Genomic DNA, 14,171 nt, shown 5'->3' on the forward strand with positions numbered 1-14,171 from the left:
CCACGCTGCTAACATCCCCCTCCGCCAACGCCAGGGCTCTCCCGAGCCCCCGGCATTTTGTCCCCGGCATTTTCCCAGCTGCCGGAGCGGCTTTGTCCAGAAGACCTGCCCGGCTCTGCCCGGGGGGTCGCGTTTTGGGAGCCGGCGGCACATCAGCATCCTTTTCTTAGGCAAATGCCGGCATGGTGCAACCATCGCGGCGCGAAACACAAAAGCGGGGAGTAGCACTAATCGCTCTTCCCCCCCGGGACTTTGACATCCTCTCCAGCGATTTCTAAGCCGAAGCAGTTGGCATTTTGAGGCAGCCGGAGCCTGCCAAGTTACGGAGCCGGGCACAGTGACAGCGGGAGATATAGCAGCCCCGGGTCTGCATTTCATGCCGAAAAAAAGGAGCAACCTTGCCAGTACTGATAAGCAAGCCCAGATTTCAAGCCGTGGCCTGTTTGGTTTTTTTTTAAAGGACTAAAGTTGGGCACCTCTGGCTATGGGACGCACCGGGTTAAGAACTGGATTAACCCCTTCCCTGATGTGTGACCTGCTACCAAAAAGCGGCCACACTCTGCTGCCGCTGAGACGCTTTCCACCCTCTACAATTACTAAATACCCGAGCTCTGGTTTTTAAGACAGCGGTGCTAACGATAGCGGCTTCGGGCAGCAAATCGTGGGCGTGGGGAGACCCTGAGATCGCCAAGCGGCAATCGCCGGCCGCGAGAGCATCCAACCGCTGGCAGCGGAAACGCAGCCGAGCCCTCCAAAAAAGCCGTTCGCTGGCGGCAGCCCCTGCCCTTGCGAGCTGCTTCCAGGGCTGCCACGCCAGGAAAGAAGAGTTTGGGTTCGTTTGTGTTTTCCTTTGTGTTCATTGTGGTCAAGGCTCGTTCCAAAGAGCAGCCAGGCATGCGGAACGGTCCGCAGAGAGCCAGGATTTGATATTTCAACTAAAGACAGACATCCCTGCAGCAAGAAGCCAATGTGTGCACGTAACCCAAACGAGAAGCCGTTTTCCAAGGAGTTAAAGACGCTGCCAGAAGCACCCGGTATCGGTAGGTGGGACTGCAACCCCTGCTGTTAATCCCCCTAACGCGCGAGCGAGTTTTCAGTCTTCGAAGGAACACTGTATTGTCGCTTTATAAAGAGATCCCCTTTGGAGGGACCCCTCAAGCTTATCCCCTGGGGGGAAAACCAGCAGCCGAGGGGAGAGCCCAGCTCTTCACCCCGGAGGCCGCATCCTGCCTTCTGAGCACTGCCAGGCCAAGCGGGTACCGGTGGCCATGCTCTGCTTTTTTTCTCCGGCCACCTTCTGCCCTGCAATTCGGGAACACGCTACCAGGGGCTCCAGGTTCACCGGTTTTCCCTGGTGAAACCACCCCACTCCTGGCCACGGCGCTTAAATGACAAAGCCCAAACACACAATGCGCGGCGCCCAGATGGACGGCGATCCCTCCGCCCGCCGTTCGAGAGACCGGGCTGCCCGCAAGGAGCAACCAGGCTCTTTCATCAACCACGTTTCCATCCGCCTGCCCAAAAGCAGGATTGGTTTTCACCAGGCATCCAACCAAATGGTGGAGATGGCTAAACCAGCACCCAGTTCTGCCGATTAAACCATTCCCTGGAAATAACCTCCCTCCAGCAAGGCTCTGCTCAGCAGAAGGAGCAGAGGATCCAGTTTTGGGGTCATCAAAACGATTTCTAGTTCACCCAGGGTGTTTGGGGCACACTTACCGTCTCTGTAGGACTGCAGGGACTCATCTCCCCAGGCCGGGGGGAACGGGGACAGAGGAGAGCGGGGAATGCTGCACTCGGACATGGGCGTCATGCTCTTGCGGGGCACGAAGCCGTGCGCCTCCCTCTCGCGGCCCGGGGACGAGGGCTCTGCTCCCACCGCCGACTGCAGCATGGGGTGCTCGGCCGAGTTGGCCAGCAGCTCCTTGAGGATGTTAATGGGCGAGATGGTGAGCTCCCAGTTGGTGATACCAAAGTCTCTCAGGTGGGCTCTGGCGTGGCTGGAGAGGCCCGCGCGCGTGTCGAAGCCGGCCCCGCAGAACTCGCACCGCATCAGGCTGAACGTGCTCGGGTCGAAGTTTGCAACTGCGGAAAGAACGACACACGAATGAGCGGCTAACGAACCCGAGCGGTTGTCGGAGGGTTTTACGGCACCTGACACAACCAGACACCACGCTGCAGAGGAGCAGCAGGTCAAGGAGACGTGCCGGCAAGCCCGCGGCTGTCGCGATTCGCGCTGGCCACGGTAACATACGTACCCATCGTCAGCGGGAGGAGAAAACCCCACCGCGTAAAACAAGAAAATAGAAAGCACGGTGAATTGAATACATACTACCTTTTTTCTTCTTCTTTTGGAAGGAAAATTTTTGCTCAATAGCTTTCACTTCTTCTGCCGAGATGAAGTGACGGACGTTGTAGCTCACCCCCACCCTGTTGAGGTGGCCCCGCACGTGGTTCGCCAGCCCGATGCCGTTGTGAAACCTGTCTGGGCAGTAGGGGCACTTCCGCTCCTCGTTCTTCAGCATGGGCGAGTCGGAGTCCAAGAGGTCGTCAAGCTCCAGAGGACCCTCCAGAGGAGAGTCCAGCAGGAGCATGTCCAACGGGAGAGGCTCTTCCATCATGAATTCCCGGGATGGGACTGCTGCTTTCTTCTTGAACGGCTTCCCCCTGGGCCGCTTGGTCGCTTTGGGATGCAGGTTCACCTCCTCGAGGAGCACGATGGGCACCATCTTCCGCAGCTGCTGCTGCTGTTCCTCGGATGCTATCGAAGAGTCCGTGGCTTTCAAGGTGTCTCTGAACGTCCTCTTGAGGTCCAAGGCAGCTTGAGGAATGGCGACGGGTTTGATGCCTCTGTTCTCGGTCAGGTCTATTTCTGTGGTTACAGAGATCTCCTCTTCCATGCTCCCAGCGTCGTTGGCCACCGTCCATTTGTGCCTGAGCTCCTCTAGCCCTGCCGGGTGGCTCCTGAGACCGTCTCCTTCTGCCTCAAGGTGCTGAGCTGCCGCTTTTCTCTTCAGCTGCTGCAGAGCAAACTGGGAATAGGCCTTCGCGGAGGGGAGGCCCGACAGCCCCAGGTTTTTGTGCGGGGCAGCGTAGGGAGCTGCCTTCCTGGCGTGAAACCCCGATGTCTGGTAGTCCTTTTTATTCGCCCCGTTGCTTTTGTCGAGCCGCGGGTGGGCTAAGGCAAAGCCGTGGACAGCTTCGTAATGCGATGTGCTCTCGCGGTGGGATGGAGGGAAGAGCCGCTCTGCTTTGCCGAAATAATCCGGCTCGGCAAACCGCCCTGGCCGAGCGGGGCTGTAGGCATCTCTACTAGTTCCAGGCTGATTGGGGTCTTCCTCAAATGCCTCTGCGTCCCAGGAGAGGTGGGAGTGGGCGTATTTCATGTGCTCCTTGAGGATGTTCTCGTTGGGGGCCGGGAAGCTGCAGAGCATGCAGGTGCTGAGCCCTTTGCCGCTGCCGTGAGGCGGTACCTGCACCTGCAGGGCCACGTGTTCATTTGGTTTGAAGTGTTTGTAGATGCCGTGCGCCGAGCTGTCCCGCATTTCTCCGCCGCCAGCGCTTCCAAAGAGATTCACGTTCTTCGCGCCTTGGTCCTTCCTCTCCTTGACGTGCATCTTGGCGTGCTGGACAAAGATTTTGGAGGAGTTTGTGCCAAAGACGCATTTGGGGCACTGGAGCCGGGCTTCCCGGCCTTCGTCTGGAAACTCATTCAGCTTCTGGATTTCTTCAATAATTTTTTCCCTAGATTCCTGGTGGAGCCTTTTGTGCTGCTCCAGAGATGCGGGGTCTCCAAAGGCCCACCCGCACTCGTTGCAGCAGAATTGGCACTGCCCTCCCAAAGCATCTCTGTCTTGGTCCCTCCCTGGTCCGCGATTATGCTGAAGCATGTGATCCATCAGATGTTCCTTCTTCTTGAAGTAAATGCTGCATTCGATGCACGTGTACACCGTCGGGTCCTCCTCCGGGCCCAGCTCTTCTTTCCCCTGCTCCTCCAGCAGGACGCTGCACACGTAGGGCCTCATCTCAATGTCATAGGAGCTGCAGGGAGCCGGCTCCAGAGACATCAGCGGGATCCGCTCCACTGAATCCTCGGCATTTACCGTCCAGGACTGTTTGCCGACAGCGAGGTCGGCGCCGAGCTGAAGACCCGGCTTCTGTATCGTCCACTCAGCCGCGCCGAGCGGGCTGATGTCGCCCAAGTCCGCCTCGACCACCAGCCCCTTCCTGTGCGAGGAGGTGCTCTCGAGGGCTTTGGACTTGCTGAGGACGGGGTTCAGCGTTTTTCTGAACACCGTCGGAGTCAGCGGAGGAGGCACTTCACGCATGGCCTGGCCCCGAAAGGGTAAGCTCGTTGCTACATCTGTCGGCTTGCTTATGTCTTTGTAGTGAGGACTCGGGCTTTTGTTGGGTCTAGAAATCCAGTCGACCCTCTGGGTCTCCCTCTTGCTTTTATCTAAGTGCTCTTTGCTGAGGCCTTCAAGTTGCTTTGGTTCATTTTTAAGATACTTCTCTTCTCCGCTGCCAGCCGGTGCCCCCGGACAAGGGCTGGGCGTCTCTGCTGCCGCCTTGCCAGAGTCCAGGTCCTCGGGGTCGCTCTCCAATTGCTCAGGATCCACCTGCACAGTATTTACAAGCTGGGGCTCCACAGCAAACGCCGACTCCTTTACACACCGCCCATCCTTTGAGTCCTTCAAGCCAGAGAGTCTCTCTAAAGTGCTTTCTTCTCTCCCGTCGCCCGCTCTCGTCTCCAGGGCGGAGGGATCCCAGGCCCCGCTGCCAGATACGGTCATGTTTCGCAGGTCTATGGAGCTCCTGGCATCCGTTCTGTACAAAGACTTCTTGAACTCCAAATGCTCTTCACTCGTGGAGCTGCAAATAAGTTTTGACAGTTATTAGCCAGTTAATAGGATAGTTTAAGGAAAAAAAAAAGAAAAGGAGAGAAAAAAAATCCATTTACAAAAGGCCCAGCCTGGAACCGGAGAGAGCCTGTGTATTACGCTGCATGCCAGCATAACGCTGGCTGGGGATTTCACAGCAGCTCCTGTATCCAAATATTAAAAATTTAGGACACACAGAGCCCAAGGACCACTCATCCCTTCCCATCCTCCCTCAGCCACGCACAGCTATAATCTGTTCTGCATCTTCTCCTGGGCTCGTTTCAACGTTGGCTGTAACTGCTCCCTACAGTGGCTCTTCCGTGTTTGTGCCAAGCACGAAGGGAGCATCCTCCTTGTTGGAAACCTGAATGTTCCTGTCACCGATTCTTGCCTTGGGCCAAGAAATCATCTTCCCTTTGTTCCACCCCACTCTCTGCTTCTCCTCCCCTTTCCCTTGCTAACTCCTCGGGATGCCGCAGGCTGGGACAGTTTATGTCACCAAACAGGGATATTTGCTCGAAACAATGACACTTGCTACTGTCAGGCCAAAGAACAAACTACCAAAGTCTTCAAAGTTGCATAAAAACAGATCTAAGTGCCAATGTGGACCATAGCAAAGGTCTCTGGCACCAAGGGATGATTCAGGTAAATCCTCCATGAGTAAATGGAGGTCCCTGGGTGGTTATTCTCCATAGCGAGAGTGGGAAATGCTGACCATCATCTTCCTTTCTTCATTGTGCACAGACCCTACACACAACAGAGCACATGGGATCGAGGTGGTTCCTCCCTGTCCTCCCCCAGACCCTCTACACAGACCCCAAACCTGGGCAGGTCCCGTCACATGGCTGGAGAACAAGTGCCTCCATGGGACAAGCTCCACAGTGGGACCGGGTAGCTCCATGCCACCCACACCACGTGGAGCAGGTTGCTGTGGGCCCCATGGCACTGAAGACGTGTTCAGTGTTAGAAAGGGGGTGAACGTGCCCGTGAGCATCCCAGCCTGTGCCCTGGAGGTTTTGAAGGTCCTACATTGGGCTTGGAGGCTTTTCCCTGGAAGGAAAAGGGACATGCTCAGGGCCAAGAGGATGCAGCAAAGGCACTTGATGCTCTCCAAGATGCCCTAGGAGATTGGAGACATCTGCATGGGACCAGCAGCTGTGACAAAGGACCTATGGGAGCCCCAAGACCTTCTGCTGGGCTGGCAAGAGGCTGAGTGGGAAAGTCGAGAGCCTCGACCAGCACCAGATCACCAAACTGAGGCTTCCAAACTGGTCTTTAAGAGATGCAGATGACCGGGTGTCCCCAGAGAGCAGCTGTGACTCAAACCTGACTCTGGGCCTCCCCTGCAAGCGATTCCAGGCACGTTGCTCAGATGGTCTGTGCCTGCTTGCTGCGATGCTACTTGCCCTCCCAGGATGACTGGAGGCCGATAGAGCAGAGGACCCAGCGCCAGCGGGGCCCCACGGGGCTCTCGTGGGAGATGGAGGTGGTCTCCAACAGGAGCTTCAAGTAGGGATGCCATGCAGATGGCATGCTCAGGAGATACAAGCTCCAGGGCCAGGGCCGAGCAGATCTGGAGCCTCTGCAGAGCAAGGCAAGACTCTTCCATGCACCCAGCCCTGCCCTGAGGACACAACCCAGCTTCTGTCCTCCACAGCCAACTCCATGCCCAGCTTCTCCTTCTAAGCAGCACGCACAGCACAGCCAGGCAGACGCTCGCCGCTTTGGATGCAGAACGTCCTGTCCCGGAGCCTACCCCCTGCCAAACCGTCCCCAGGGAGGAACCTGCTGGGCTGCAGAGCTCGGCACCCAGAGGAGCCCAAGACCTCGCGCAAGGAGCTGCTCCAGGCCAGCAAAACACTCGCGGGTCAAGTCGCACCGCCAAGAGAACAAAGCGCCTTTGTTGGAGGCGGCAGGGCTGCCAGTTCCACGCGCTGCCTCTCTCTCTCTCCTTCTCTTTTTAAACCTATTTATTTCCGAGTCGTTTCTGGAAAAGCAAAGTTTGGGGGCCAACCGAGCCCCCCGCCACGCTGCACTCGCCTGTCTTGACTCAAAATCGTTCCCTACTTTTAACTCGAGAGAAATCGCTGCTGACTGCAGGACGGGCTCGCTCCATTGTCTGTGGTGCGATAGCGGGGAAATGTGATTCCCATATGCACCGTAAACCCTGCAAACGTTATTAAAAATAACTCGCTAAGGAAACCGCTGGCCCAGGAAGGATCCGTCAACAGCAGCTACTAAAATAAACCCATTAAAACGTGCTGGGCATTGGCTGCGTTGCAAAACAGGCCAAGAGGGAGAAGCTGAGCCAAGCACAGGTCCGCACGCAGTTCCCTGGTGCCACGAGGAAGGACATGGACCCTTCTCTGCACGAGGTTTGGGCCACCACCTCTACATCTTTCTTTTGCGGTGTGCTCGGAGCTGCTCGATCAGCCCTGGGACACCCAATGCAGCCAGGTCAAGGATCCACCTCCCGCTGTCTCTATCCCTCGCACCTGGGACAATCCCGGCAGCAGGAAGATGCTCCAAGGGGCTAATTGGGGGCGGTGAAAGCAGGGTGGCTCACTGGGAAGCGGAAAAGTGAGATGTAGCAGAGCAGCCAGCGTTGATTTGGAGCGAGGGGACTGTGTTATCCAGCTCCGGGGGGCTGCTGACATCCTTAGTGCCAGGACAACCCTCTTTGGGAGTAGGCGGGCAGATATTTTGAGGTTTTAGCAACCAGAGCACTGTCAACAAGGGGAGACCGGCTCCCAGATGCTCCCCGCTCTGCGACAGATCCTGGGAACTTACCCGAGTTCAGTCCTGTGAGCTGTGGCTGGGACAGCACCGGAGAGGGCAGGATCAGGCTCATCTGCAACAGAGAGGAAAGCTTCAAGGTCAGTGCCTAAAGTGAGGCTTTCTTTAGCGCAATTTGCAATAACATGATTTGGCGTTAAAAAGCTTTCCCAGCAGATAAACCCCCTCTGCTCCGGCTGCCCGTCCTTCCCTCCTACAGCTGGGTCCGGATTACGGGAGGATTTCTGAGCCACACTTAAGAGGGTTTAATCCCGCGCGCAACTATTTGATGTATAATCGTTGCTGCAGCTAAGCAGTTTAAAGGAGAGATGCCCACGCCTCTGGCCACGCTCCTGCCGCCCCAGAGAGGTGCCCAGCATGGAGCCACAGCCAAGTGGCTGGACAGCAGTTGGATTTGTCCACCCTGCGAAGGAGAACGGTTCCCACGGGCTTGCAAGCATCCCCCATGCCTCCATGCCCTTGGGCCAGCATGCAAAAGCGCTGGTGGCTTTCTCCAGATGTCCATGTGCGTGCTGGGAGCTCAGAGGAGCTCTGCTTCGCTCTGGTGGTGGGTGAACCACCAGGATGGCTCCCGAGCTAAGTCAGACACCTCCAACCCTGCTCGCGAGAAGATGCAAGATGGGGTTGTGTCCCAGCTGGCAAGGACGGGCAGGCAAACACCTCCTGGACTCCTGCAAAACCCGTCTGCAGGGTCTACCAAGCTATATCACAGCCGGACACATCTAAAATAAGAGGGAGGAAAGTCTGCGGCTCCATCTGGACATCAGCGATGGAGATGCACGGATCAAACCTACCTGGCCCAGGTCTTGCTCCCAGGAGTTGGCCCCGGGGCAAACTGTCAGCTGAGCCTGAGCTCAGGGCAGGACGCATGGGCCTTGCTCCTCGCGGCTCTGCCATCACTCGCGCCCATGCAGAGCACCCCCATTCTGGTCCAGCCATGTGGATGGAAAATGAGGACTCGCTCGTTATTGCAAACGAGGTCAGGAGCTTGGGGAAGCTGCAGCGTAGCTGGGCGAATCCATGCTGCTTCTTGCAGCCCAGCCCCGAATGAGAAAACTTCTTGGTGGGACAAGGAACAGTCCCGTGTCCCTGCTCCCAGCATCTCTTGGGTCATGGGCTGCCCCACAGCCGCCCGGGGCTCATCCTTGGGGACACATGGCCAAGGAGCCAGGCTTTGCTAGAACAGCCTGCGGGCTCAGCCTGTGAGAACCCTTATGGGCCAAACTGCCCATCCCTGACCTCTACCAGGCCTTGCCATCCTCTCCCGGATGGATGCATCCGCTCACAGTTTGCATTTATTTTAGGGGCTGCTGGTTATATGCCATAAAACCCACAAGTCGAGCACGATGGACTGAACAACACAGGGTTCAGGCCACCGTGTTGGTTCTGGAGATGGGGAAAGCAGGGCAGGACCTGTCCCACAAGCAGAGGAGGAACATGAAAAATCCAGGTTGGTTCTCAGCCCTTCCAACATTTTAGGCTCCGGACACATTTAAGGTGAGACTTCTAAGGCTGAGCATCTCCAGGTTGTAGGTCTCGTCCCGAAAAGGTGCTGGATTTTGAGCTCTTTCGTCTAGGTGCAGAGCTGGGATGGGACAAAACACCAGGATTATCCTCCATCACCGTCGTAGCGTCATCAAAACCTGGCCTGGAAACGTGGCTTTGGCAGGACAGCATTCCTGGCTCCTCTTGGCTTCAAAGGCATTTTGGAAAAGGCCGGAGAGATGCAGGGCCAAGCTGTCGAGGTCATGCTAGACAGGGCCGCGTTCATTCAGGAAAGCCTGAGTCACCAAGCAGCCCGGTCTGGCATGCCAGGGGGAAGGGACGGGAGCTGTTGCCTGCAAAACACAACGCTCCCAAAGCAGCGGATTTGAAATCCTTCCAGAAACACGGAGCGCGTGGCTGAGCGGCGGAGAGAGGGACGATGGAGGAAGGAGGGGCAGAGGGTGCAGATCGCGGAGAAAGGATGGTGGCAGGAGCCTTCCAGGAGCTCTTTTGTTCTCCGGAGCTCCAGCATGGCTCCTATTTTTAGAAACTGTCTCCTTTAGAGGAAAACATGCAGTGATTTATCTTTCTCCTGATGAACACGTAACTGCACTCCCTGCAAATCCTGGTTTCTTGGAAACAGTAAGAGATGAGGGAGTTGAATGTCTTGGACTTAGCAGGCTCAAATTTACCCTCTATGGTAATCCAGCAAGGACTGCTCCTCTAACCACAAGAGCGTAGATACAGCTTCTCCCAAGAGAGAGCGGTGCCGCTAATCTGCACTCGGTTTTGAGTTCACGGTCTCGCCAGGAGGTAAAACACCCTCGTCTCAGCGCCGCGGGTCTCCCCTCTCTGTTTTCCCATCTCCCAAGAGTTAAAGCAGACTGTCCGGGACACCAAGACACTCAAAATCAAGATATCACATGAGCTCACAAGCAAAGCGGTGGCCAAAACACACACCGAGCCCTGAGATAAGGGAAAGCCCTCGCGCTTCCGAGTGCGGAAGGTGTTACGCAGAGCCCAGGAGTCCTCCTAGATGCAGCGGACTCGGTTCTAGACGCATTCAGTGACGGCTACTTATATAACCTGTTTCAAAGGTCAACGATTGAGAAATACCGGCATCTCCAGAAGAGCCGAAAGAGCTCCGGCTCGTCAAGGCTGTCACAGGCAGGGTTGATAAGCAGAGGTTAACGGCATGCCCAAGAGGCACCATTGCGTATCCCAGCGCAACGATTTTGTCTAATCCTTCACAACCGCCCAAGGAAATACTGGGACAGACAGACACACCCCCCTTCCACTTGTCAGCTCAGTTGGGCCAACTTAGCTGCAGCTCCCAGGTGCAAAGAGTTTGCAAAGCAAGAGAAGGGGAGTCTCGGCCAGCCGATGAGACCATGCGGGAAAACTTTGGGAAAAATCCAAAACGACTTTAAAAGTCGCTTCCAGTCTCAGCAGGGATGACAGTGCCAGATGCTTGAAAGAGCTTAGAGAAAGGTCACACCACTTCAGCCCTTGCATGGAGACACACCACACGGAGACCTCCCCAGTCGCATGGCTGGTGGTCCCAATAGCTCACGATGCAACTCAGGGGAGTTCCTCTTTTTCCTAAACATAAGTAGTCGTGGCTCTTTCGAACAGCAGATGCTTCCTATGCAACGGGTCTCTGTTTACGCTCTCCGATATATATTTTAAGACTAATGACGGCCACGCCATGACACGACAAACGGTAGCTGAGCTCTTTAGCAACTGCCAGGAGGTCGCAGAGCCATCGATATGCTGGAGCAAGCCCAGTGAAGGCCACCACAACGGTCAGGGATGGGAGGACAACGACATATGAAGACAGATTGAGGGAACTGGGCTTTGAGATGAGAGCACGAAGGGGCTGCCTACAGCTACGGATGGGAGAGCATAGAGAAAAATGGAGCCAGACTCCTCTTGGAGGTGTGCAACGAGAGGATGAGACAAGTTACAACACAGGAAATTCCTCCCTGTAAGAGTGGGACTGGCCAGAGATGTGGGCGATCTCCATCCTTGGAGATCCTCCAAATTCAACTGGATAGGGCTTAAGCAACTCGAGCTAACTTGGAAGTTGGTTGTGCTTTGAGCACAGAGATGGGCTAAAGACCTCTGTAGGCCCCTTCCAACCTCAGTTATTCGGCAATTAAAAAATTTAACAACAAACAAATCCAAGAGTCTTAAGCAAAAAGAAGTTTTTACGGGCAGCGTTTCTCATCAAGACCCTAGGTCAGCTAGAAACGAGGAGAAAACCTTTTTTATGAAGAGTTTGACCGAGAAACTATATTCTGCTGAAAGCTCTCTACCCAGCTCCCAAAGAGGTGTCTAGCAACAGTCTAAAAGAACGCAAAGGAGCAAAGATTAAAAACCCTCTAAAATGCATTATTATTAAATTAATTCCTAAACATTGAAAGCTGTTCAACTGTGTAAGAATCTGTCCCCTGAATATAACAGAAGGTTTCCTTCACATGCTCCTTCACGAACACGAAAGAGAGGAAGCCTACCTGACCTCCACGTGCCTTCTGCGCCTCCAGCTCCTATCTCAGGGACACGGGGTGGGGTGGGAGACTCAGCCCCAACTTCAGCTCTCCAGCAATTCCCAAATCTACGCAAGGCAACTGGGATGCAGTCACTGGAGAGAAAACTGACACTTCCAAAGGACATCGGCCTGAGGGCGAGCTGGTCTCAAGGGAGAGAAACAGGCTCTTCCAAAGAGCGAAGACTCGGTTTAGACCCAAACCGTACTCTTCAGAAATGAAAAATTTGGCAAAGTTAGTCTACGGACAGGAATTTGCAATGCCACTTCTCTGAGCAGTTCAAGGGCTTCCAAGAGCCCCCCAAAACCAGCTGACGGTCTCCAAAAAGCCTGTCATGAGCCTACACATGCTCTCCGAGGCATTGCATTTTCCCAGCTACCCAGAACAAACGGAAGAAAAGGCAAGAGATGTATTTTAGCTCCTCCGCAGCCGGCGGACAGACCCTGCCATTTGAGCAATGCATTAGGCAAGGGGTGAGTTATTGCATCATCTTCCGAGTAATGCGAGATGTCGCAAGGCATGATTTAGCTCTGGAATTAAAGACTAGCTCCTACTCAGGCTAATTCTTTAATCTCTGGTGTTTAATTTGAGAGCAAAAGGTACCGGAAGAATTGCTCAGTGGCGCTTGCAGCTGCTACTACTTCTGCACCGTAAATAGCTCGGAAAAAACTTTGGTTTCATGTGTGGCCCTTTTGCAGCCAAACGTCCGTACGACGGGAACCCACGGGAGCGAAAAAGCAGCGGGTTGGCCCACCCAGAGGGATTAATGCATGCTGGGACCACGAACGGAAGGAGGAAAACGCTGCATCCCGATGACGCAAGGGTTACGGAGGCCTTTTGCGTGGTGCAACGTGGCGGTTGCCCACATGCTACAAGTCAACCCAACCATAGGGATTTGTGCCACGTAGGACAGCATGGGCTTTGATTTATTCCTGGTGCAATGAGGATTCCCGCACCAGAAACGCCCAGCTGCCCATGGCTATATGGGAGCCGAAAGACCAGGTTTTCTCTGGCCCCCAGCACCAGCAGAGCAATTCAGCTTGCAGCCCGTTTTACCCTTCTCCAAAAAATCACATCCTACTCCCCAAAGGCTCACTGGAAACGAAGCGGAGCAGGAGCTCGAGCCTTCGTTTCCCACGCTCCGGACCATCTGCAAATGCGCTCCTCCACCCGCCCGCGGCCCACACACCAAAGCCCATGCCGGTTTCCCTTCGGCACGCGGCCATCCCCAATGCAAGTGCGGGAAAAGCGATCTCGGAGCAGCAGAGCTCTCTGAGCCGGCGGCGGTCACGCTTGGAGCCGCAGCCGTTCCCTCCCCGAGCTGGGCTGGGCTGGTGTTTGCAGTGCAAACAAGCAGCGTTTGCAGCAAACGCGCCATCAGCACTTTGCCCGCTGGCTTGCCAGCATGGCGATCCCGACGTTCCCACACAAGCGGGCTAGGAGCAGGCAACAAGAAAGCCAAAATGCCGCGATCCTGCAAAGGGCACGACCACCAGCTCGGTTCCCTCTCCAACGGGACCTGCAATCCCAACGTGAAGGCAGACCTATTGCAATCACTGCAAGCTGCATCAGCACTTTCCGCTTTGCAGAAGAAGAAACAGAGGCCAAGAAAGTCCCAGCAGCACTTGTGAGACCCCAACGTCCCCATTTCCACCGAGAGCCTCTGGAAGGAAGCTCAGAGCTGCTTGGGCAACCCGGATTTGAGCCCTTGGATGCTATTTCTGCCCCAAATTCCCCCAAAACTGCTGGAGAAGACGCTACTGCCCCGTCCTGCGAGTGCTGCCCTGCTCCCAAACGCATTCCCGCGGCAGAAGTCATTTCACCCCCGGTCTCACATGAGCATCCAAACCCTGAATTGCTTCAGCCTCTCCCCGGAGCCGGACGAGACGATCGCTCTCTCCTTTCGCCGGGGCTTGCCAAAGGCAAGTTGAAGATTTTGCTCGCGCTACTGAATACAGATGAGGAGCTGGCCTAGTGGCAGGACTTTGGCCGGAGACGTGAACTTCACGTTGCCTCCCGAACGCAGAAACGCTCGCGGTCCTTTCTTTGTAAGCTGAGCGCAGCTCCCGGCCCGGTGCCGATGAAAGCTCTCGGCCATTTGCAGAAGGCACTGAGGCACATTTCCGTCTCCCTTGTGCTGCGGCAGGTCAGGGCAGTATTTAAGGACGCTCCTAAGCCTGCAGGCAGGTGACCTTGAGGACGGGAGCTCTTCAAAGCGCAGCGTGCTGGCTGCACATCGCGTCTCATCTGACTTGGGCTTAGCTGGCTGCTGATGGAGCCGGGGCCATTGCCTCGACATTGCAACGTGGGCAACGCCGCATCCAGGTCTGTTGTCCCCGGTAGAGGACAGGGGAGTAACGTGGGTCTCTCTGCACCTTCCAGCCATACCTCTGCAAGCATAGGGTGATGGAAGTTCATGCGTTTCAGGGCTGGAAAGCCTCAGGGTTGTGCAACCGCCATA

At 55.6% G+C, this 14,171-nt stretch overlaps 1 protein-coding gene across 5 annotated transcripts in view; it reads right to left on the minus strand.

Annotated features, from left to right (window-relative positions):
- WIZ (WIZ zinc finger) overlaps positions 1-14,171 on the minus strand; it is a 55,094-nt gene that overhangs the window by 18,624 nt on the left and 22,299 nt on the right. For 4 of the 5 annotated variants that reach the window (XM_064499320.1, XM_064499317.1, XM_064499315.1 and 1 more), the window contains 3 exons: positions 7,671-7,731; positions 2,333-4,872; positions 1,720-2,085 (listed from right to left, as the gene is read on the minus strand). In XM_064499320.1, the coding sequence (XP_064355390.1) occupies positions 1,720-2,085; positions 2,333-4,872; positions 7,671-7,731 (2,967 nt within the window). The remainder of the gene's footprint in view (positions 1-1,719; positions 2,086-2,332; positions 4,873-7,670; positions 7,732-14,171) is intronic. The other variant, XM_064499316.1, reaches the window with a different exon arrangement.

The sequence above is a fragment of the Dromaius novaehollandiae genome, chromosome 33, assembly GCF_036370855.1.
Source record: "Dromaius novaehollandiae isolate bDroNov1 chromosome 33, bDroNov1.hap1, whole genome shotgun sequence".
In the NCBI taxonomy this organism is placed as follows: Eukaryota; Metazoa; Chordata; class Aves; order Casuariiformes; family Dromaiidae; genus Dromaius; species Dromaius novaehollandiae.